This window comes from Diorhabda sublineata, chromosome 6 (assembly GCF_026230105.1).
Source record: "Diorhabda sublineata isolate icDioSubl1.1 chromosome 6, icDioSubl1.1, whole genome shotgun sequence".
NCBI lineage: Eukaryota > Metazoa > Arthropoda > Insecta > Coleoptera > Chrysomelidae > Diorhabda > Diorhabda sublineata.
The window spans coordinates 9,040,837-9,064,627 of NC_079479.1; the positions used below are offsets into that span (position 1 = coordinate 9,040,837).

The 23,791-nt window shown below is 30.4% G+C and overlaps 3 protein-coding genes across 7 annotated transcripts; 1 reads left to right on the top strand and 2 right to left on the bottom strand.

Moving 5' to 3' along the window:
- Positions 1–1,371: 1,371 nt before the first annotated feature.
- On the bottom strand, positions 1,372–20,900 carry LOC130444815 (uncharacterized). 3 transcript variants are annotated; one of them, XR_008909999.1, is made up of 11 exons: positions 20,307–20,900; positions 16,878–17,215; positions 16,492–16,788; positions 16,160–16,409; positions 15,076–15,316; positions 14,473–14,746; positions 13,594–13,811; positions 10,656–10,818; positions 10,342–10,570; positions 8,152–9,642; positions 1,372–7,838 (listed from the first exon to the last, which is right to left on the bottom strand). XR_008909999.1 is itself a non-coding variant. In XM_056780079.1 (10 exons), exons 1-10 carry the CDS (start codon positions 20,572–20,574, stop codon positions 9,203–9,205), a joined length of 2,697 nt encoding a protein of 898 aa, XP_056636057.1. In that variant the 5' UTR covers positions 20,575–20,900; the 3' UTR covers positions 1,372–9,202. The 3 variants fall into 3 exon arrangements, 2 of the variants coding, with proteins under 2 accessions (XP_056636057.1, XP_056636056.1); XM_056780079.1 differs by having other exon boundaries at positions 1,372–9,642; positions 16,181–16,409; XM_056780078.1 differs by having other exon boundaries at positions 1,372–9,642.
- Positions 18,140–20,884, bottom strand: LOC130444818 (pleckstrin homology domain-containing family A member 8). The gene is made up of 2 exons (XM_056780084.1): positions 18,752–20,884; positions 18,140–18,501 (listed from the first exon to the last, which is right to left on the bottom strand). The coding sequence occupies exons 1-2, from the start codon at positions 19,054–19,056 to the stop codon at positions 18,171–18,173; spliced, it is 636 nt and encodes a 211-aa protein (XP_056636062.1). The 5' UTR covers positions 19,057–20,884; the 3' UTR covers positions 18,140–18,170.
- Positions 18,178–23,605, top strand: LOC130444817 (MOB kinase activator-like 3). 3 transcript variants are annotated; one of them, XM_056780083.1, is made up of 4 exons: positions 18,178–18,503; positions 21,250–21,400; positions 21,893–22,236; positions 22,982–23,605. In XM_056780083.1, exons 1-4 carry the CDS (start codon positions 18,492–18,494, stop codon positions 23,108–23,110), a joined length of 636 nt encoding a protein of 211 aa, XP_056636061.1. In that variant the 5' UTR covers positions 18,178–18,491; the 3' UTR covers positions 23,111–23,605. The 3 variants fall into 3 exon arrangements, with proteins under 3 accessions (XP_056636061.1, XP_056636060.1, XP_056636059.1); XM_056780082.1 differs by lacking the exon at positions 18,178–18,503 and adding an exon at positions 20,927–21,147; XM_056780081.1 differs by lacking the exon at positions 18,178–18,503 and adding an exon at positions 21,012–21,147 and having other exon boundaries at positions 21,893–23,605.
- The last annotated feature ends 186 nt before the right edge of the window (positions 23,606–23,791 follow it).

Consider the following 23,791-nt stretch of genomic DNA (forward strand, 5'->3'; position numbering starts at 1 on the left):
ATCCATCCAGATCTAGATCGTAGTGAACGAGATGATCAAGAAGAACTGAATCTTGATCTAATTGTTCCTAAATGTAATCATTCAAACTAAGATCTAGAACCAAAACGAGACCTTCTAGATTCAGAACAGGACCATATTCAACCAGATCTAAATCATTGTGAACGAGATGTTCAAGCAGAACTAAATCTTCATCTAGCTGATTCTAAATGTGTCGCCTAAATTCAGATCTAGATGTAAAACGAGAACTTCTCGATTCAGAACAGGACCCTATCCATCCAGATCTAGATCGTAGTGAACGAGATGATCAAGAAGAACTGAATCTTGATCTAATTGTTCCTAAATGTAATCATTCAAACTAAGATCTAGAACCAAAACGAGACCTTCTAGATTCAGAACAGGACCATATTCAACCAGATCTAAATCATTGTGAACGAGATGTTCAAGCAGAACTAAATCTTCATCTAGCTGATCCTAAACGAGACCGTCTAAATTCAGATCTAGATCTAGAAGTAAAACGAGAACTTCTGGATTCGGAACAGGACCCTATTCAGCCAGATCTAAAGAAGAGTAACAACTCACAAGATGAGTAAAGTAGTATGCAACAAATTATCGAATTAGATTTTTTTGAATATTTATAACAATGTCACTTCAACATACTTATTTCTTGATCCGGATCACTTGAACATACTGAACATGATCGTGATCTGAGGTTCCAAAACTTGAACTGATCCACTGGAACCTTAATGAGATCTAGATTTTCTAGAACTCTAAACAGCTTAAAATGATTCAGAACATGATCTCGACTTTTACTTCCTAATGGCGCCAAAATATCTATTTTACTTCAAAATTTGATTTTAAAAACAAGTCAGCCTGTCGAGTAGATCTTGCAAAAACTCTAGTTTGGATTATGTTGGACTTGGGACAACTCAGCGAGTTTTTTTCTATAGTATAAGCTGTCGAAGTTTCTGATTAACTACAAGTCGAATTGCTATCTCCTGTAGTGAGTCAAGCAACCTCAGGGTATGCTTGGGAAACGAGCACCAGATGTGCGAGGCGAATACCTGATTATGGTGATTTTATGTCCAGACTATATCAAATCAGAAACCGCAGCGCCCTTTAAACAAAGACACCGGCGTGCTTATAGTCAGCGAAACTATAGTTTGGGTTATCAGTTTTGTCAAGTAGATCGAACAAGAGAAAGAGGAACCCAGCGTGGATCTCAAATTCCTCTGAAGTGTTTCCATCGATGGCGATTTGGATAGATGTTATGTGACCCTTCTCTTATTGTATTTTTTGAGTATTTGGATATCGGACTTTATCTCTTTCTCTCTCCATGTGTCAGGTTTGGAAATTAAGACGACATTCAACATACTTGTGTCCATTTATTTTTTAGTTAACGCAATTACAAACAACAAATATAAATTATCAATTAATAGTGACAAAAACCATTACCTGCAAACGTATTGTATATTAGAAAATACATTTATTGCTTTTAGTATCAGATTAGACATCGTTACAGTCTTAAAATATCTTAAAAAATAAAACATTTAAGATAAAAAGACAAACACAACAAACGGGTTCCAATAAAAAAGTATCAAAAAAGATTACAGTTTCACCAAACAGACAAAAAATATTCAAATTTTGTAACTATAATATATTGACATAGTTTCGATAATAATACTAAAAAATCAATATATGTTTTACATTTCATAATTTACCTTGAAAAGTTACTTTTAAAAATTAATGAAATACAAGAATTTAACACCTCAATTATCGGCGTACACAATTTCTATAAATTTTGTTCCTATAAAATCCGATGCTGAAGAAGATTAGGTCGTAGAAAAACTGCAACAAGTGAATCAATATTGTGCCATGCCCTCGAAATCAACAAAATTAATACACAGATAAAAATCAAAACCTATCAGGGATGTTATAAAATGTATTGGAAACGTTTCGAGCATCTGTTGTAACCCTCAGTTGTCGTTTAGAAGCCCTGCAGAGATAAATTAGAACTACAATCCAAGCAAATGTATAACATCCCCAATCAACACATGTTCTGGAAAGTGTCTAAGAATTGCTGAGTAGATTCACATCTCCCTGGCGAAAAAGGGGGCCCATAATTTCTTCATCGGATCAGATTAAATTGAATGGGAATCTATAACCGGTATTAATCACGGGTATAAGATATAATTGAGAAAATTTTTTGGATTAGAAGATAAAACATGTAACTGCATTTGTCCTGAATGCAAGAGACTAAAGAATCATGGGTGTGACACCTGGGAGTATACTGGAAGGGAGGAAGACTTGAATAAACTGAAGTTGGCAGATGGTTTTAAATTACTAAAGGGCCAAGAATAAGATAATTGAAAACAGTCCTCCAAAACTGAATCAATCGTTACCCCATCAATTTTACATGCAACCATGAGACTTTTTCATAACAATACCACCATATTACTAAAACCCTGAACATCAAAATTTATAAAATTCGTGCATGTCGTTTCTCAAATAATTATGGCGTTCCTTATTTTTTCAAAATAACTTCCTAATTTCAAGCTAAACCAATCAAATTTTGAGAATTTCTAACAAAAACTAGATTTTTATACCAATGATAGAAGCTAAAAATCTAGTTCGGTAAATATTCAGATATCGAAAATACAAGATATGATTTACCTTAGTACCTCTTCGATCTCTCAAATATGAAAATTCGACAAAGTAAAACCGAAATTTTCTTTGGCTTTTACTACGTGTTTGTTAAATTACAGTCTATAGCCACAATTACACTGTCTGTCGAGCGTTTCGATAACCAAGTTAGCGTCTTCAGAGACTGTTTACCTTAAGTCTCTGAAGACGATAACTTGGTTATCAAAACGCTCAACAGACAGTGTAATTGTGAGTTTTGGTGTAAACAGTGTGTTCAGTAATACTGGGATGGACCGGGTGTTTTAGTTTAGCTCTCAATAGAATTCAAAACTCCCTCCGCAAATAATATTTAAGAAATCGAATGGTTTTCTTGGCTGAAGTATTACCACAGCTGATTTTTTTGTATCACTAGATTTAATATTTCATAAATTGACCGACATACTATAATAAATTTTCAGTTTTCTAGTAGCAGCTTGAAATAATAAATATATTGCTTAGTAAATATGGCATCTACAATAAAATTATCTGGAAATATGTCTAAACAAATAAGTGTATATTAGTAGATATGTATAATATCAATTTTAAAAAATTACAAAAACAAAAAGGAAGAAACTAGCAATAAAATGTAGATCATTTTCTTATACTCTTGTATGTATAAAAAAAGTCTAATCAATCTACCTTATTTCGTAAGAACGAACCTTATGGCTAGGGTGACACTCCAGAGGCCTTGAAAAAACTGGTTATAGAATATAGGTATAAATAGTAACCTATGAAGAAATCAAGAAGGTTATGGATTGGGCCAGCAGGCACACAAACAAATGTTGAACATGGATAGCTCCTTAACTAATGCGCAAAAAATAGCAAAAACATCCCGAGATCGGTGTCATTAAAAAAAACTAACAATTTTAGATTACAGGATTTTTTTAGTATATTAAGTTTTGCTACTACTTGAGGAGGGCCTAGTAGATTCCCAATCTTTCCTTTAACCATTTTAGATAGAAGGAAGGAGTTCTGACAAGATGGTCGGATATCTTTCCTCTAGGTTGTTACTCCACATTTTTCCAATTGGAGATTTATCCCTTGCCATTTTTACCATCTGCAATTCGACATAGATGTTATTTCCATTGTTTCTTTGGTCTCTGGTTTCGTTTTTGATGCATAAACCTGATTGTCGCTTTATAAATTCGTCTTAGGTGTTTGTTCCGTCATACAACGTTGCATACACATCCCACGACCTTTTGCTCTAGCTACTTATCCTCTTACTTCGTCTTCCTTACAAGTGATGTCAATTTCATAGTATTTATATTTCGTATTTGACCTTTTAGTTCTAATTTGTATCGAATCAACTCTTTTAATGTTGTCATGCATGAGGGTTTTTTCAATCGGTGGTAGAACATGTAAATATATGAAGACAAGCAACGCCCAGGTACTTTTCAAGCCCCGAATGATGATTTTGGTGACAATTACCTTAATTTGCGAAAAAATTAGCAAAAAATAGAGCTTGGAATAGCAAGTACAGAGAAAAGTATTTAGTCGAATGACAATTGGACTAAAAAATTCAAGAACAGTGACTGTTGATAAGTACTAGCTGAATTAAATAAATTTATTTTTGATATTTTCATACAATTACAAAATTATTTTCCAGTTTCTTCTTAAATATTTTTGTATATTAATCAATAAATCACAATATAAATAAATAAATAATATAAATGTAACGTATAATAATGAAATTATTATTTTTTCAATTATTATATCATAAAAGTAACCTTTAAAGTAGAGATATAGATTTTTAATATACATTTATATTATAGGGAACCCATTTAAATCTAATAAAATCCTAAATCTTAGATATTTAGTAGATTTGAATTAACATATCATATTGGTATTATATACAAAAATTATTGTTTAATGGACACATGTATATTTAAAACGGTTACTTTAATTTGTTAAAAGTATTTTTTTATGTAAACCTCAACCACATTGGGCACTTTACTAAAAATAAACAACTTGTTTAATTGACAGTAAAACTTTTGTTTAGATATTTAAACTTAACTGATCTCTACTTTAAAGTTACACATTCTTTTCATCCATTGTAATTGTGATATAAAACGATTATTAAAGTTTAAATATATTGCTTTGATAAAAAAAATAATAAAAACGTGAACTAAGTACAACCTCTTTAATCCGAACATCCAAACTGAACTTGTTTGCCGTTACTAGACTTTTTTACTTCTAGTGTGTTTAAACTTTAACTAACCACTAAAAATGACGGGTGAGGGTGAAAATTATCATCATTATTCATCAGTTCAACAAAGTATACGTAGAAACAATTCAATTATAAGGTAACCACACCGCAATCATAAAATCTCAAGACGCAATTCTTGAAAAGGTGGGGAAATGGACGGTAACACTCAGTATCTTATAAACTCGAGTTATAATTTTTAAACATCCAAATACTACATGTCTACACAATATCATATTATTTTGTTTTTTAATATTACCAAATAATAACTGGGACGAATGCACAGCGAAAAAGTAATATATATCTAGTTTGGCTAATAGAAAGTTTTCAATAGTTGCCTTTCCTTGTGTCATGTGAAAATAAATCCTTGATGCTTGGGGGGGAATCTCTCGAAATATGCAGGGTAACCGTTAGTTTGGTATTTGCGGTTTATTCCCTTTTAATTGGACGATAACTTCGGCCAATCCTATAAAATACACTGTTTGGATTAAAGAGGTTGTACTTTATATTATATAAAATTTTCGTCAGTTAAGAATTGATTATTGTAAAGCTATAAACACAACGTATATTTATTTTATTCATCAAAAAAGTATTACTAAATAATATCTATTGCTATACAATAACGAAATTAACTGCGCTAGCCACTGACAGTTGTTATCTTCAAACATGTTACGAACGCAGTGCCTCTCGCTACTGTTAACACATCAAGTTGTATCATTCATTATCATCAGTTGTTTTATGTTACAACGAAAAAATTGAAATTGCTAGTTAACAGAGAAATAATAAATTTCAAAAAACAAAATTATATGTACAACAATTATTTTATTCGCCCAACCTTGCTAACTATATTTATTACAGTCTATAATAATTAAAATTCAGTATTTTATACAGTTAGTGTAAAAATCGACTGTACAGTTGTTCCATTTAGAATTACATCTGTACGAGGAGTAATCAACTATTCACTTTGCTAACATGAATTTATATGCTAAATATCGGAACGAAAAATAGTGCTCACTACCCTTATACATTTAAAGGAACTTAATTAACATGAATATTATAGTTATAGTATTAGTTAAATGGCCTGAAAAGTTCATCTTTGAAAACTTATAAGAACACAAAATGGCGTTCAGTTTGGTTTCTAATTCAAACTAGTCCTATAAAAATTGAAAAATCATTGTTTTTTATGTATAATTATGAGTTTTGATTGTTACAAAGCATTTCTTTATAATTCTTAATTTGGAATTTGGTTTTCTAAAAAATAACGAACGAGATTCAAAAAGAGCTCAGTTCACGACTGGTACTACTCTGTACTGAATATAAAGTCCATGAACTCAACCTCAACAGTATATGTTGAGATGTACTCCAAGTGCTCATTAGTAGTGTAATAAAATCCCAATGACATGTTTTCATTCCTTCCAGACATTCTGGTAAATATTCAAATAACATTCACCCATCATACTAATAGATATGTTATTTTTTTCTACTTTTTCCTTATCATATTTATTTGTATCCAGTTAAAAATTTAAGAGGGTGTTCTTATACTGATAGTGCTATAAACTTATCTTTTAAAAATACTTCAATAACTAAAAGTAATAATCTCCATTTTTACTACTTTATTTAAGCTTCTTTTAAACTTCTGCAATTGTAAATGGAAGAACTATACGAAGTTTGCTAAGTTGGAAGGTGATATTTGAACATCTCTCCATAGTTAATATCGCATTAGAATACAAAGAATCTAGGAAGGAAGTTTTTCATCCGAAAATGTCCCAACATAATAAACGTCATGTTTATTTTCTATTAGCAAAACAAATTATTTGAAGGCATAAATTTCACAATAAGTAAATCAAAAAAGGCACTATTTTCAAATATCATTTGTGGAATGTAGAAAAACAAACCGATTATTGCCGAAAAAAAAAATATAAATATCCACTAATGGACGTAGTTATGCAAGTAAAATCTGTTCAACTGACTTCAGCATATTCGTCATCATCATACTGACCCCTGGAGTATTTTATATTCTTCATTGAAGCTGCCCCGAGCAAGTGGAGCATATCAGGAAAAAAAAACTGATAAATGAGGCAATCCTCATACCTGAGCTTCGTCTCGTAGCGCCGAAAGAATGTTACATATTCATATTGTAATATACATTATATATATATATATATATATATATATATATATATATATATATATATATATATATATATATATATATATATATATATATATATATATATAAGTAAAGTTTTTTTGTGTATAAGAAATTGGACAATTCCATGTAATATTAATTTTTCTAGACATAACTACGTCCAATTTGGTGTTGCAAATTTCTTATAAAACTTTCTATTTCAATAAAATATAATAAAGCAATTAAAATATTAAATTCCACCTACATTGTTTGAAATATTAAGACAACATACAATGTAGTAGAAAACAAAATAGATCTAAGCCAAAATTTATAGTTGAAAAGAAGCAAATGATAATAAAGTGAAGGATGGTCTTAGGCTTGAGGATGGAACTTGTTTTGGGAGAGTTTTTGGGACCTCGATCAACGCTATCAAAGCATATAAAAAAATATAATTGCTGGGGTAAAACCCATCGACTACTCATGTAAACTTGCAATAACAATAATTATATTTGATGAATTGCTAATTAATAAATTGCATAGTGGTAAAACCACCATACTAATGCTTTTTGACTGTTAAGCATTGGCACGGCCCCTACATTACACTACACAACTGTATAAAAAGGAGTTTTCTCAACTTTTTTCACCAGTAGTGATCGTGTATAGACCCTATAAAATCTCTTAATGTCACCTAGAAGGTCCTCGAATCACTTTGGGAAAAGCATTATTCAAAGTTCCAGTCTCAAGCATCAATTGTCACTGATTTCTGGATTATTCGTACGATTGTACGTATGTCATTGATTCTTTATTAAAATATTTATAAAATTTCATCTAAAACAATAAAAAAGATTGTTATTGAGCATTAGTTACTTGAATAAAAACTTCATACTACAAATTACCTTGTATTGTTAACGTAAGAACGGACAAATATCGATAACTGAAATTGGAAATACAAAAAACAATTTGATTTTGTCTAATTTATAATTCAAAATTACATCGAAGAAACTATTTTCAAACATTCAATACACAAAGAGTAAAATAATTAAACTGTCCGTTAGTGGTAACTACTATATAGAGTGAATGAAAACTGAACAGAAAAAAGTCATTATTTTGAATTCTGTACATAAAATAATAGAGGATGTACCTGTCATTTGAAGCGGTTTAAAGATAGGGATCATTTCTTCACGTTCACATCAATTTGGAATCTTCAAATAACGTGCTTGGGAAGTTTTTTGAAATTATGCACACAATAATTGATTTATTACTTTAAGCTTTCCTGTACTATATAAAATTGAATAGACAAACTAAGCTGATTTATTATTCATTATATTTTTCTATTATTGTTTATTTTATGGTTATTTAATATCAATGTTTAATGTTTTATATTTTTACCTGCGATATTACCTTGACATTATTATTGCCTGCATTTTTATTAATAAGGAGATAATCATTGCAATGTTTGAGGAGTTTAATGAATCAGATATGTAACAAGATTTTGAAATTCAAAAAAGGCAATATAAAAATTGTTACTCCAAGAAGAAAATATGTCAGAAAAGAAAGGCTTTAAGGGCAAATAAGAATATTAATATTTGTAATTTTCACAAATTATGTAAGTATTTAAAACAATGGTCAAAAAGGTACTGATAAAAAAAGTCCACTGAGTTATCTAGAGAAAATATAGACACAAAAGTACAAGAGGGTAAGATCAAAACAGATTAAGACTAAAAATCACCTCTAAAAATGACAAGAGACAGGAAATAAGAGGAGAGAATTAATCAATGAGGAAGCAGTCTTAATACCCTAGGGCAATAAGTATCTACCACACATTATTCAAGTAATAGTTGATAAAAACCGCAAGGATATGACATTATTTACTAAAATTAATTTATTTCATCAAAAACACTACATGGATTTTATATTATTCCAATTTATATAAGGAGGCTCAACAAAATTTTATTGCAAAAATAAAAAAACAATTATTTAAACCTCCCAACATTTTTTTGCTACAAAAAATTTCTATAAATGAACTGAGCATCATGGTTTTTTTTGAGAAATATAGTGCATGTATTTTTATAGGGGTATCTTCAATGCAATAATAAATTTTAATAATGTCAATTACCGATATAAGTCCGAACTATTACCTAGTGCTTTCACTACGAAAATTAAATTAAAAAAAATTAACGTATCCTCGTATTTCATTCGGTAGATTCGTTAAAAAATATTTTGGTGACGACTATATCACCGGTGCTAAGGGTTTGTGTGCCTATATTAGAATGATTCGCCTTGACCATACCGTCATCATCATCTTTAACGCTACTAACGTATTCATTAGTAGGAGATACAACGCGGTCTTGCTTATACCCATTATTCAATTTACAATGACAACTACAAGTACACTTTTCAGATTCTATATCATTTTGTAATATGGCAGCGTTACTGAGTATCGTTTCTAATTTTTCTATTTTATCGATTCGATCTAATTTGTTATCATTCAATATTGTATCGACCATTTGCATTGATTCTGTTAGACTAGTAGGCTCGGAATTACGTGGCGACGTCATATCGCTGTCCAAACTAGGATAATCTTGATCATTATCTCCATCTTCTTCTGAACTATCTCCTTCACGATCCTGACCTGCGCATGGAAATATTTTTGAAAACAGAACAAAAAATTGTAGAAAAAATCAAATCTCGAAAAATATTAAGTATAAACAAACTCTAAAAGCAAAATGTAACAGGAATGTGATCCTAATATGGCTACTGGGCTACCAAGTGAACGGATAGGTGAAGGTTTAAGATAATTCAACAGATTCATTACCAGAAACGATACTAAGTTGTTGGTCAAATAAGCCATACTCTGCTTATATCCTGCAATAGGATTAGTATACCTCGAAAGAGTAATGCCAACATATTTGGGATTGGGACATAAAAACATCAAAAAAATAGCCTCATTTGGGAGGAGTTTGCTATTATGGAATCAGAACAATTAGATTCCAAGTACAAAATATCTTCTAGGTATAGATGCAGAGCTGCTGAAAAGCCGAAACGACTCTCCAAACAATCTACAACTTACAAGGGAACATGAGAACACAGTCAATCAAAGGGGAAGTGAAACGGTACACTGTAATATGCAAATATCAACAACAATACACACAAATAGGCTAACAAATGGATTATTGTTTAAGGGCGTCATATAATCCAATAATAATAGCAATTAAACTGTTCTTGATAACTTCCTGCAAATTACTTGGATCGTTAGAGAAAGTAACCAAAATCAATTTATCATTTGGACTAGAAATTCTTGTGTAATTGTTTGCATTAAGCGAATACTTGCCTAAACTTTCCAATTTTTCTAATTTTTTTGCTACCTTGGCAGAAGATTTGAGCTTCTCTTTTTCGTCATCTGTTAATTCTATGTACCTAAGCAGTCTAACTTCTCTATTGCTTAAAACAACGCTTTTAGTTGCTTGAGCCAATTTCGTCCTAAGTTCCATCACTTCAGTTTCAGTTTTTCTCTGACGCTTTTTCATTTTTACACTATCCGGTGATATGTGCATTTGTAACTACAAACATTTCAATTCATAATTATTAAAATCCAAAAAAAAAAATAATATAAATAATAATCTAAAATCTCTGATACGGACACACCTGCTCATCACAAAGTTCTAACAACAATTCCCTATTCTCTGGTCTTATGTTTTTACTCATTTGATAATATATCTTTTCATTTGTCAAACTCAAAACGTCGGCAGATGCATACAGTATCATTTCTCTGCTTAGAGGCCGTCTCGACCAATATTTCTGATCCCTCCTAGAAAAAATAAAACTGTTCTAATGAAAAATACTAAATATAGGAAAATAGAATCTTCCATTTTCTTGCTCTCCCTTTTACTCGAAGTTACTACGCCTTGCTTTCTCAAAGAAGCAACTTGATTTATAATTTTAGTTATATACAGTGCTTTTCAGATAAAAGTATCCACCTTTAATAACTTTTGTAATACTGGTATTTAGAAAAACTCCAAAAACACGTCAATTTATGTTGGAAGGGGCAAGCATTATGGCTTATTTAAACTTACTGGAAAAGCCACCCCCTCACCCCTAGCAGCATCCCCTTTATTTTTTTAAATTACTTTTCATATTTTTTATGTAAAATTTGGATACTCCTCTTTGAGCTGATTTCAAAAATGTATAATACTTGTAGGTTAAAGTGGTTAGTTTATGAGATAAACAATTTTTCTTTTAAGAGCACAAATTTTACTTATTATTTACTTTCACCTTATTTGCCTGTACTAAAATGGGTTGTACAACAGTTCAAACTCTTTAATCTTTTTAACTGTGCTATTTATTCTACTTAAAAAATCCAAACAACAAAAAACTCTACTTTTTATTAAAGTTTGACATTGTCAACTAGAATTTGTAGTCACTATTGATAGTGTAATTTGATACATTATTTATTTTGTTTCTCTGAAATGGTTTACTCTTTGCAAGAAAGAATTGAAATTGTAGGTTTATACTACCAAAATAATAATTGTGCAAGAGCTGCTGCTAGAATATTTAACGAATTACATGACGGAAGACATGCAACTCATAAGTATGTAATTCAACTGATGGAGAAATTTACCACAACAGGGTCTGTTTGCAATAAAGTGCATAAGCGAGAGGGACTCGTAAATAACGAAGCAATCCAAGTGGCAATTTTAGGGCAAGTCAGCTTAGAGGCTCAACAACCCCAATCGTTGTCAACAATAAGTAGAGCGATCGGTGTTTCATCTTCTACAGTTTTCCGAGTTCAATTTTTCTTTTAAGAGCACAAATTTTACTTATTATTTACTTTCACCTTATTTGCCTGTACTAAAATGGGTTGTACAACAGTTCAAACTCTTTAATCTTTTTAACTGTGCTATTTATTATGAAGTTACAATAAGTGTTCAAAATGAGTACCATTCACTTCCATACAATGGTATAATCTATTTTGAAATGCCTCTCTGACATTGCTTAATACGGCTGGATTTAATTGTCGATATTCATTTTCTATCCTCTCTAGTCTAGGGATGTTAAATCCGGTGATCTAGGTGGTCACTCCATCATCTGCCCCCTTCTACCTATCCAACGAGCGGGGAATGTTTCGTTTAAAAATTGTCGGACAGGCATAGCATAGTGTGGGGGAGCTCCGTCTTGTTGAAATATCAGTAAATCTTCGGAAAGGTTATCATCATTTTTATTATTGTTGTATACGTGGGTCAACCCCTTCCCTGAGTAACTCAAGATATGATTCACCATTTAAATTTCCGTTGATGAAGAAAGGTCCGACAATGTGGTCCCCTAGGATACCACACCAAACGTTTAACTTTTGGGGATGTTGTGTATGGAATTCACGCATAATATGTGGATCACTTTCAGCCCAATATCTACAATTATGCCTACTTACTAAGCCATTTAATGACCATGAGCATTCATCAGAAAAGCAAATATTGTTTAACAATTGTGGATTGTTATTGATAATTTGCGTCATTGATTCGCAAAACTCTAGACGACGATCAAAATCATCTTCATTCAACTCGTGCACCAACTTAACTTTGTATGGGTGGTACTTGAATTTATGTAGAACTTGGAAAACTGTAGAAGATGAAACAACGATCGCTCTACTTATTGTTGACAACGATTGGGGTTGTTGAGCCTCTAAGCTGACTTGCCCTAAAATTGCCACTTGGATTGCTTCGTTATTTACGAGTCCCTCTCGCTTATGCACTTTATTGCAAACAGACCCTGTTGTGGTAAATTTCTCCATCGGTTGAATTACATACTTATCGAGTTGCATGTCTTCCGTCATGTAATTCGTTAAATATTCTAGCAACAGCTCTTGGTACAATTATTATTTTGGTAATATAAACCTACAATTTCAATTCTTTCTTTCAAAGAGTAAACCATTTCAGAGAAACAAAATAAATAATGTATCAAATTACACTATCAATAGTGACTACAAATTCTAGTTGACAATGTCAAAGTTTAATAAAAAGTAGAGTTTTTTGTTGTTTGGATTTTTTAAGTAGAATAAATAGCACAGTTAAAATAGATTATACCATTGTATGAAAGTGAATGGTACTCATTTTGAACACTTATTGTAACTTCATAATAAATAGCACAGTTAAAAAGATTAAAGAGTTTGAACTGTTGTACAACCCATTTTAGTACAAGCAAATAAGGTGAAAGTAAATAATAAGTAAAATTTGTGCTCTTAAAAGAAAAATTGTTTATCTCATAAACTAACCACTTTAACCTACAAGAATTATACATTTTTGAAATCAGCTCAAAGGGGAGTATCCAAATTTTACATAAAAAATATAAAAAGTAATTTAAAAAAATAAAGGGGATGCTGCTAGGGGTGAGGGGGTGGCTTTTCCAGTAAGTTTAAATAAGCCATAATGCTTGCCCCTTCCAACATAAATTGACGTGTTTTTGGATTTTTTCTAAATACCAGTATTACAAAAGTTATTAAAGGTGGATACTTTTATCTGAAAAGCACTGTATATAGTGACGTCACTATATAGTATGTTTCTCTTAATAAAACTTATCATAAAAATCTTACCTGTAAATTGTTTTCAATTGATCTTTCATGGGATTAATAGGAGCGCCATAGCATTCACAAAGCGCGTTCAAAGCTATACTTTTAGCTTTATATACGGGTCGATTCGTTTCTTGGTAAGTTAAAATAGCATGTGCAGCTTGCGTATCAAATACCATTCGCATCATTATGTTGAACTGGTTGTAGAGATTCACGGAATCGTTTCGACAATCATGAACAACCTAAATAAACAGTCCATGTTAGAGGTAAATTCATTTAGATACACACGTATATACAGGGTGAATTAGCAGTGTGTATTGTATTGTATTGTAGATAATGATATTTAATACGACATCCTGTATATTTTTTCAAACTTTTACGTTAACATGGCAGAAAAAGCTTTTAGAGTTTCTAGTAACATTCTTTTTCTACAAATATAAAAAAATTCTAGGGTTACCCAATACATTAAGCCACCCACCAATTATTTTAGTTTTTATTTCATCAAGTTGTAACTGGTGCCGATAGATGCCGTGCGGCTGTGTCCCCCTAGTAACAAGTGATCTAAAATGTGATGTGAAGTGATATATTTTCAAAGTGATGGTTACAAAATTGTTGATAATGTTATAATTAGTGTGAAAATTTTAATTTAATAAAGTTGTAAATGATACGATAGTTTTTTTATCGATACATTTGGCCAAATATAAACTTGATGCTAATTTATTTTGAGAAATCTCATATCCCAAAAGTTTTGAAACTCGTCTCATGTAGCAGTACTGTGAGAACTTCCAAAGTTATCTACTATTTTTCTTAATAACATATTTAATGCCTCTTAAAATAACTTATATACCAAACTTTGGGAGTAAAATTTGTACAGCCTGTATAAAAAACACTTTTTGCATCAACCTTTATAACTTCGTTAGATTCCAGTAGTCTTCTAAGTCCATGTTCGATCATCTCAGGACAGGATATTAAATCAAATACATATGCAAAGCCGGTCATCGTTGCAACTTGCATCAAAGTTAGTTGTCCTTTTACACCCAAATTGATACCTTCGCAATCAAAAGCCACCACCTTCCTATCTGCAGTGAAAGGCCAAGTTTCATCAAATTTATTATTTTCTTCTTTATTCATTATATCATTGATAACCAATTGGCACTCTCTCGTCGTACAAATTACCCTGGAAACAAGATACCGATAATTTCGTCAAGAAAATAAAAAGTGGGTAAATTAGTTCTCATTTTTTACATATTTTTATAAGTAATAACTAAAATAAGGTATAGAATGGAAAAAAAACAACAACAAAAGGTTAATAAGAAAGTTCAACAATTTATAATAGTACAAGGGCCAGTCAATCACTCTGTGACTTTTTAAATTTCCCTCCTTTTAGATGAAATGATAACACTGGTACAAAAATCAGGATCTTCACTCCCAGAAAATAATAAATTCAAGAAGTTGTTAGTTTCTATTGAAAATCTTGATTTCTGTTAACAAATTAACATTATCTACCTGGTATTCTGGAAAAGTCTTGTTTTCCAACTATCGGTGTGTGTTATATGTTGATTCATCATACTTTGTCGTTGTTCTCTACCTGTATTTTCTTGTAAAGTTTTTAGTACGAGAGTATTTATACGTTGTTTCAAGCTTTGATTATATGTAGAATTTGATTTAATGGAAGGTTTCTGGAAAGTAGGCGATAGTACTGTTCGATCGTTTTGATTTTCATTCGAATTCTGTTTAATAGGATTTCCTAAAAAATAAATTATATAAACACCAAAAACATGTTACTAATAGAAGAATGTTTGCAAAGAATTTATTTATGAAACAATGATATATAAGAAAATTTCCTTTGATCCCTTTCCAAAATATCAAATCTAAAAGTTGTAATACTTTTTCTTAAATTTTAGCTGAAATTTTGTAATTTTCAAATGTGAATCCATTAAGTAATGCTGATAATACAGTTTTTTAAAAATTATCATTATGCCCACTATCACTTTTTAAATTGTGATAATTTTTTTAAATAATTGAATTAATAATCATACACCAAATTCATTGTTTCAATTCATTTGAAACGACATGGGCATTATACCGGGTTTTTCACTTTAAATTTAACCCCATTAATGTGAATAAAAATGTTTTAAACAAAATTTCCAAGATATCAAATAATACTTTTTCATTCTTCCACATAATTAGATATGGCTTCTTAGCACATTATTTACTAACATTGCAATGATAAATTGATTATCGAAACAGACGTCAGAAAATGTAATTTTGAGTGTGTTGCAGCCTTCCCGCATTCTGAACTTTCTCCAATGTGTTCCGGAACATTCTGGAGAGGAGGGAAATTAAATAGCAGAGACAGGCTAAAGTAAGGGCAGATAAAATCTTCCAAACAGTTACTGGAACAATTTACAGGGGTTGTGACAGGCAAAGATATCACACTCCAGAACATTACACCTTGTAGTTAGATACATCTAAAAGGGGTTCTTTCGAGGTGTCATATTTTGTGTTGTGGAAACATTTTGGTGTAGTCAGTTACATAATTAATGAGAGGGTCAAATTGTAGTGAAAGAACCGGTATATTTAATCTTACCTAATTTAAAATTAACTTTACTTTTATCTTCATTTTTAATATATGACACTGCAGGTGGTACAGGAGAAGTTGGGGGTTCAGGACTCATAGATTTCGCTTGAATTTTAGGTTGTTTCAATCTATCACTTATAGATCTAGGAGATAATTGTATATTATCCTTTTCCATCGGAGCAGATGGATATTTTTCGCTTATTTCTATTCCTTCCATGGGGAGAGTTAAGGGTTTTTCACGTTTTTCGATTCTTTCGACCTATAAAAGTAATTTATACCCTTAATGGTAAAATTTTGAAACGTCAGCTAAAAGAATTAATAATTGATGACTAACTACTAACCTTATCTGTTTTAACATCATTGCAAACATCTATAGACAGATTTTTGGCATTTTTCATTTCTTCATTAGTTCTTTTATATTCCTTCATAAGATTAACTTGAGCTGACATATGTTTTTGATTAATTTTGGGTGGTTGAATCAAAGTTACTAAATTCGAATGTATATGAAAACTGTCTGAAAAAAGTCTCAAAAAACTCATAAGTTGAGTTGGAGTGTTGAATAAATTCGTCCACATACTTTCGGGAAGGTTGCAGCTGACTATTTGAAAGAGTTGTTCCACTAATACCGGACCTTTGACCTTAAAAATGTATTTTATAAGATCCATTTAAAATGAGGAATATTTATAAGGTCAATGACTCTTACAAAATTTACATTTGAAAAACTTACCTCAATACACTGTGCCAGAAAATCTAACAAAGCCTGAGTTTCTTGTGGATCAATTTTAACATCATGTTGAAAATGTAACTCTGGAGGGCAGTGACTCTTAACGGATTCAAAATTTGCTAAAATCACAGTTTCTTTTTCATCATCTACCATAAATGTACCAGGATGTTTGAAGAGAAAATCTCTAAATTCATGAAAATGTTGTCCTGAGACATGACGCACTTCAGGACTTGCTTGGGAACGGTGTCCCAAAAGGCTGCGAATAGGCACTTCAGTTCCTTCACCATATTGAGCCAGTTTTTCAGAAAAATACTCCACAGCTTGCGTAGTATAATCTTTCCCTAATAAAAGTAAACATTAAATCAAAATACTGATTTCTTTTCGAATATGAAATTTTAAATTACCTCTCTTCATAAAAAGACAATTATATTGTGAAAGGTTGTTTTCTGTAATTGTTAAAATTTAAATTTTAACAAAGAAAGACTAATTTACAATATAAACTGTTCGTACATGAAATTTATGAGATAGAATTATGAATTTGATAATCCTGGAAGTGAAAAATAAGAAAGAAGACCTCAACCTCAAACAACAGAAATAAGCATATGTAAAAATGATGTATGTTCAAAAAGGAGCAAAATGATCTTTTATGTATGATTTACCATGGATACAGGAAAATATACTGTAAAATATGTTCAGGAGTGTCTTCATAAAAAGTTTGGCATATCCCGACATTATTTTTTGACATAGTATTTCAGTTGATTCAACGATAATTGTAACCTTCCAATATCACAAATTTTATTTTTTAATAAAATACTCTCTTAATCAGTTCAATCGAGAAATTGTTCTCAATTCAAACATTTTCAGGTCATTTTAGACATACCATCAACAGGATTTATTTGTTAATGCAAATCTCCAAAAAAATCTGACATCTTAGAATCCCCCCGAAAGATCAGCTTTCATTTGTATCTATATTCTTCGCAAATATATATTATCACTCCACCTTCTTTCCATTAGGTTATGTATGTTCAAAAGTGTGTATATCCAGAAATGAGAAATTTTTATTATTATGTCTGGTCTCTTTTTTTCTAAAGCACGAAACTCATCTAGTTATGTAAATAAGGAGTTTGCATTTATTTCTATGCATTATTGTGTTTTATTGGTTGATAAAACTAATTGCTGTTTATGTCTCTAGCCTGACTACTTCTTTCTTATTCTGCTTTACTTAACGCTAATTTAATCAGATTTATAATAAAATTATACGACAATGCAAAATTTATTTATTAACAATTATATAAATTAAACATTTAGTGATTCCAAACCATTATGTACATAAAATTGTGTTAACCTTCGAACTGTAGTTGATAAATAATCATTATATATTTTCATATCTGTTAATACAGATTCATCACAGTCATATTTGTCACAAGCCAGTGTAAAAAACACTTGTTTCTTGAAAGGCATGTATCGGAACAAAATAGTGAATAATTGAGTGCCAAGCCAACCGTGGTAAGGTTCTAACGTGTCTGCATAAGCTTTTTGTAGTAAAGGTGCTAAATCATTTGAAATAGATCCATTATTATTCTCTTCTATTATTAAATGAAATAAGTTTGAGAGAAAATGAAGACACCTGTAAGTAAAATTCAGTTTATAAACTTCACTGTGAAAACGTACTTTTGATTCTGCAATATTGACCATAAAAGTACATTTTCATTAGAATCATAATATAAATTTTCAACTACGGCAAGTAAAATCCAAGCAAAACGAAGCTTATAATTGGAATTTAGTATTTTTGATCCTTTGTGACTTATGAATGTAGGACAAAATACTAATCACCGTTAAAAATATTTCTGATAAAGCAGAAAAATTATGAAATTTACCTTTTCAACCACAACAAAGCTTCAGTTGCAGAGGATCTTCCACTGGACTGTTCTCCAATGATCATATCATCTAAATACTTATTAGAATGTGTGTCTTCCTCATATTTCATTGTTAATTTAATGATGTTTTCTCTCATGTCATTTGTAATAGGTGTGAAAACTTTACCAAAACGTTCCATAAGGCTGACAGCATTGGAACTAGCTTGTAAAAAGTCTTTTGTGCCAATTTTTTCATTTGATGTTGGAAAATATCGACATTTTACAAGCAATGTGGAATCATCGCTTTGAACTCTGCTATTGGACATGATCAGAGCAGATATAGCTTTGTGATCAATGTGAGCAATATTTATTTTGGATTCAAAATATAGCACTAATATATAACTTAGGGGTTATCGATATTTTCAATGTAGAAACAAATATAATTTTGGTATTTTATATTAGACTGTAATATAAAATATGTTTGTATATTGATTTTAAATCAAAAAACTGTCATATTTGACTTCTGTTGTCAATCTATTTTCAACGAACCTTTCAATTGCAATTATTCAACTATTTGGTTCTTCACAGATTTCAAGTGAATATTAATTTTAAAAAATTGAAGAAGCAAAATAATTATCTGATCTTTTGATGATATCGCAAACAAAATTTATAATAAGGATAAATGACAAAAAAACTGTTATTGTGAAAAATAATACTGCATGCCTATACATTGCATTTAACAAATGACATCAATCAGGCAAGAAGTATTTGAAGTTGTAAATATTCCATACCAAAATAAAAAAAAACAGAACACAATATTTAATATACATCAGAGACTAATCATGCAATAATAGAGACAAACAAAAATCAATCTCAGGCTTTCCACTAATTAAACCTTCCCCAATTGAAAAGCCGGATACTATCACCTCTCGTATTATACCCAATGGCAAACTGATTCCCAAAAAACTCTAATTATAGTACAAATGGTGAGTTGTACCTTTTTTTTAGATACAATTTAGATAACTTCTGTGTTTGTGAATAAAAATGATTGAAATTTATTATTCTAATGTAAGCAGATGATACAGTAATTTTCAGACAGTTTAAAGTGTCTCCAAATCATTGAGGGGTTTGTATTTGGGTTTTATAATAACATACAACCTGGATCCAGATATGGAGAACTATTTCTATGAAAAATGAAATCATATCTCTATAATGACCACCTTAATTGATCTGAATGCTTGAAATTCCTAGGACATCAAAAATAGTTAACAAAGAAGTGTTGAGAACAGTTAATAAGGGTCTGTGTGTACTTAAAGTGATCAAGTAGAGTTATCAAGTCTTGCAGTTGAATATTAATGTAAAAACAGAAAATAGAAGTAATGTACAAAGAAAATGAGTTTCCTAACAAAGAAATATTCTAAAATAGAATGGAATACACTATACAAGAAAAATTTTTTTGTAATTCCAGAGATCAAGAAGCCTTTTTGACAGTAATTGCCACTGTCAGCACAAATTGAAAATGTGCATGAAAATTACAAAATAACTAGTTCTGAATTATAAATATATTAAGTCTTACCTTGACTGTCTTTGCTGCTACTATGTTGAAAAGTATTAACAGTAACATAGTCATTATCCATACAAAATAAAGAAGGATACTGGCTCAAAAATTTTTTAAGGCCACTTTGGCTTCCACCAGCGATTTGTCGCATTTCTTTGGTAAATCCTTTAGAACCAAATTGACAGCTCAAGTCGTGTAGAGTTCTTGGTTCTCCTTTATCTAATAGTCGTTCAAAAAAGAATAAAAGGGTCATATTTCGAGCTGTTTCATATTGCATAGCCTCCATGTTTCTGATATGAACTTCTTGTATATATCTTATTAAATTTGTACGTTTTTAAAATTGTATTGCTTATTTTCAAAAAAGAACAAGAAAAATCTAATTACAAATTTTTGACAGGTAAATATTTTCCAGCTATTTAGTCATTTTTCAAAAGCAATTGTTTGAATACCATCACTTTTGTGTTATTCATACACTGTCTATGTTTCACAATAATTAATTTATTGAAATTATTCAAATCCTAAAATTATAATAAATAGTATAAAATAAAAATCCCGTTGACCTCTACTACGACAAGCTGGCTCTCGCCATCTTGAATTATTTTGACTTAAAATGTCAATACCTCTTTTTTTACTAGTTCATTGATATAGCAGGTAAGCCAGTCAAGATTTTAAAATTAACTTGATTCCTATATGTATGAGTACACTTCTATGTGTCAATATTATAATTGACTTATTTGTACAAAATATGCATTTATTATTGTGCGTATATTGTTTACACTTTTAATTTTTTATTTTCGTTATTATTACATCATAAAGTATGGCATTAAATGGATTTTTAGACTTTTTCCAGAAAGGAAAGGTGAGTTTTATTACTAAAAATGCCAATTTTATTAGCTGAAATCTGTTAGTGAAGAATTATACACACATAAATAAAAATTATTGCATAAAATTCTAATTTTAGACATTCAGACCTAAAAAAAAATTTGCTCATGGAACAATACGTTATAGTCTATACAAACAAGCTCAAGCTAGCTTAAATTCTGGAATAAATCTAAGATCTGCTGTGAAACTTCCTCAAGGGGAAGACCTTAATGATTGGATAGCAGTTCATGGTAAGTTCTTGATAAAATTATTGTTAAATCTATACATTATCAATGAAAAGTTTTTAACAGCCCAAAAATTACCATTTTTAAAATTCTCAATAAGTAACTTTGCAGGATAATTATTTGTTGACATTTTTTACATATAACATACATAGTGTAAGTTTTGGTTTATTTGTATGTCCATCGTAATTTTTATTGACAACAACTTCCTAACGTTTTAACACCCTAGCCAATTATTGATGTTATTAATTATCTTCATAAATAGGTAGCTATTTAAAGTCATGCAAGTAATAAAGCTCTCAAGGCTTTAGCAAGCTCATGCTACCACTACACCAACACTCACAGTTACTGTATCTCTAAAGACAATAACCAAGCTATTGTCTTTAGAGACTGAAGATAAACTCGTTAGTCTAGTGGTAATTTAAAAGGTGCATTCAGTATGAATATTACCAACAATTCCAGAAATTCTAACTTCAATAATAAAATAATTTAATATTGCAGTTGTGGATTTCTTCAATCGTATTAATCTCATATATGGTACCATATGTGAATTTTGTACGGAACAAACTTGTCCTACAATGTCAGGAGGGCCTAGATTCGAATATCTTTGGGCAGATGGTGATAAATTTAAGAAGCCCACACCTCTTCCGGCCAAGGAATATATAAGTCATCTCATGGACTGGATTGAAATGCAAATAAATAACCAAGATTTATTTCCTTGTACCAGTGATAGACCGTTTCCAAAAAATTTCTCAAATTTATGTAGCAAAATTTTGGCCAGATTACATAGAGTTTTTGTACATGTTTATATACATCATTTTCAAAATATTGTAACAATAGCAGCAGTGAGTATAACTAAAAATTTATCATTTTTAAAAGGTATTAATCTATTTGCTTCATGTGGTATGATACATGAACATTATTTTGAAACACTAAGCCACAATAAAGACTTGATAATCTCTCTGACTTCATTATAAAAACAGCAAAAATTAAAACCAAAATATAAAAGAAAGAAATTAAACATAAGAAAAACGTTAATGACGTCAAAATCATCCCCAAGAAATTAGATTTTCATTTCTTTTCACTTTCTGCGAATACTTATATTCCATTCTTGATTTTTCCTTCCATGTCCCCTATCTTCCTTATTTGATCCAAACACTTTCTTCTTGGTCTACCTGCTAATCTTTATTTCTATCCAGGTTTTTTCTTTTCACTTCCCTCACCTCCTTTATTTGATATAACCACTTTCTTCTTGATCTACTTCTCTCTGTATTACATCCTGCTTTCTTCACTTCTATTTTTTTCTCTGTTTCCATTATGGGAAATTTATCTATCCCAAATTGTTTCTAGATTTACATACATCTTTACTCTTTTCATTTACAGTTTTAGTGTTGTTCCCTGTTATTGTCATATTTTCTGTTTCATTTATAAAATATTTACTATGAATATTATATTATCTGCATGATTTTTTTCTTTCTACTACTTCAAAAACTGGTCTTATATTCCCCGTAATTGGAGAGTAGTATTAATATCCAACTTTTGCATCAATTTATATTGTTATTAATTAATAATATTGTTTGTATTTTTCAGGAAGCGCACGTAAACACATGCTACAAACACTTTTATTATTTTGTAACTGAATTTGAATTAGTAAATAGGAAGGAACTTGAACCATTAAGTGAGATGGCTATGAAGATTTGTAAGGACCTACCAGTTTAAACCCATAATTAATCGTGATAACTAATTAACTTATTATTCAATTTCAATGCTCAAAAAATGTGTACTACTACGAATTTAACAATATATTCAAGCATTCTTTCCAAAGGAAATATGGTTTCCAAGTTATGGACTCATTACTTCCATGGCAATAGAGATGAATCCATGATCTGAGATCATAAGTCAGGAATCTACATAATTCTCTTATTAATTGTAAGAGAAAGTCACATGAACAAAAAAATGAGATTAATTATTTGTATTATTTAAATAGTTTCAAAAACTTTGAAAATGAGAACAAAAATTTTCTTTCTACTCAATTCGAAATAGAAAGCTTTAGAAGTACTTTTTCACTTTTATGTATTAAATTAATTATTCATTTCCCTGTATAATTTTTATTTTTAAAACAAGCAAAAATATGTTGAATAATTTTTAATTTAATGTTTGTTCGTTTTGTTTAATTGTTATGTATATTTAAGGCAATAAAATTGATTTAAAGGCGATGAGCTATTTGAATTTATTACTTTGCAAAGTATAAAAGCTTATAACAAGGGCGACTAGTGTAAAAATGCTGCAAAGCTATCAATAAATTGTGGACTAAAAATAATAATCGCACAATTTAAATAATAATTTGTCGCCTTTCAACACCTCGATAAGCAATTTAGTAAAGTGGCCTAATTCAATAAC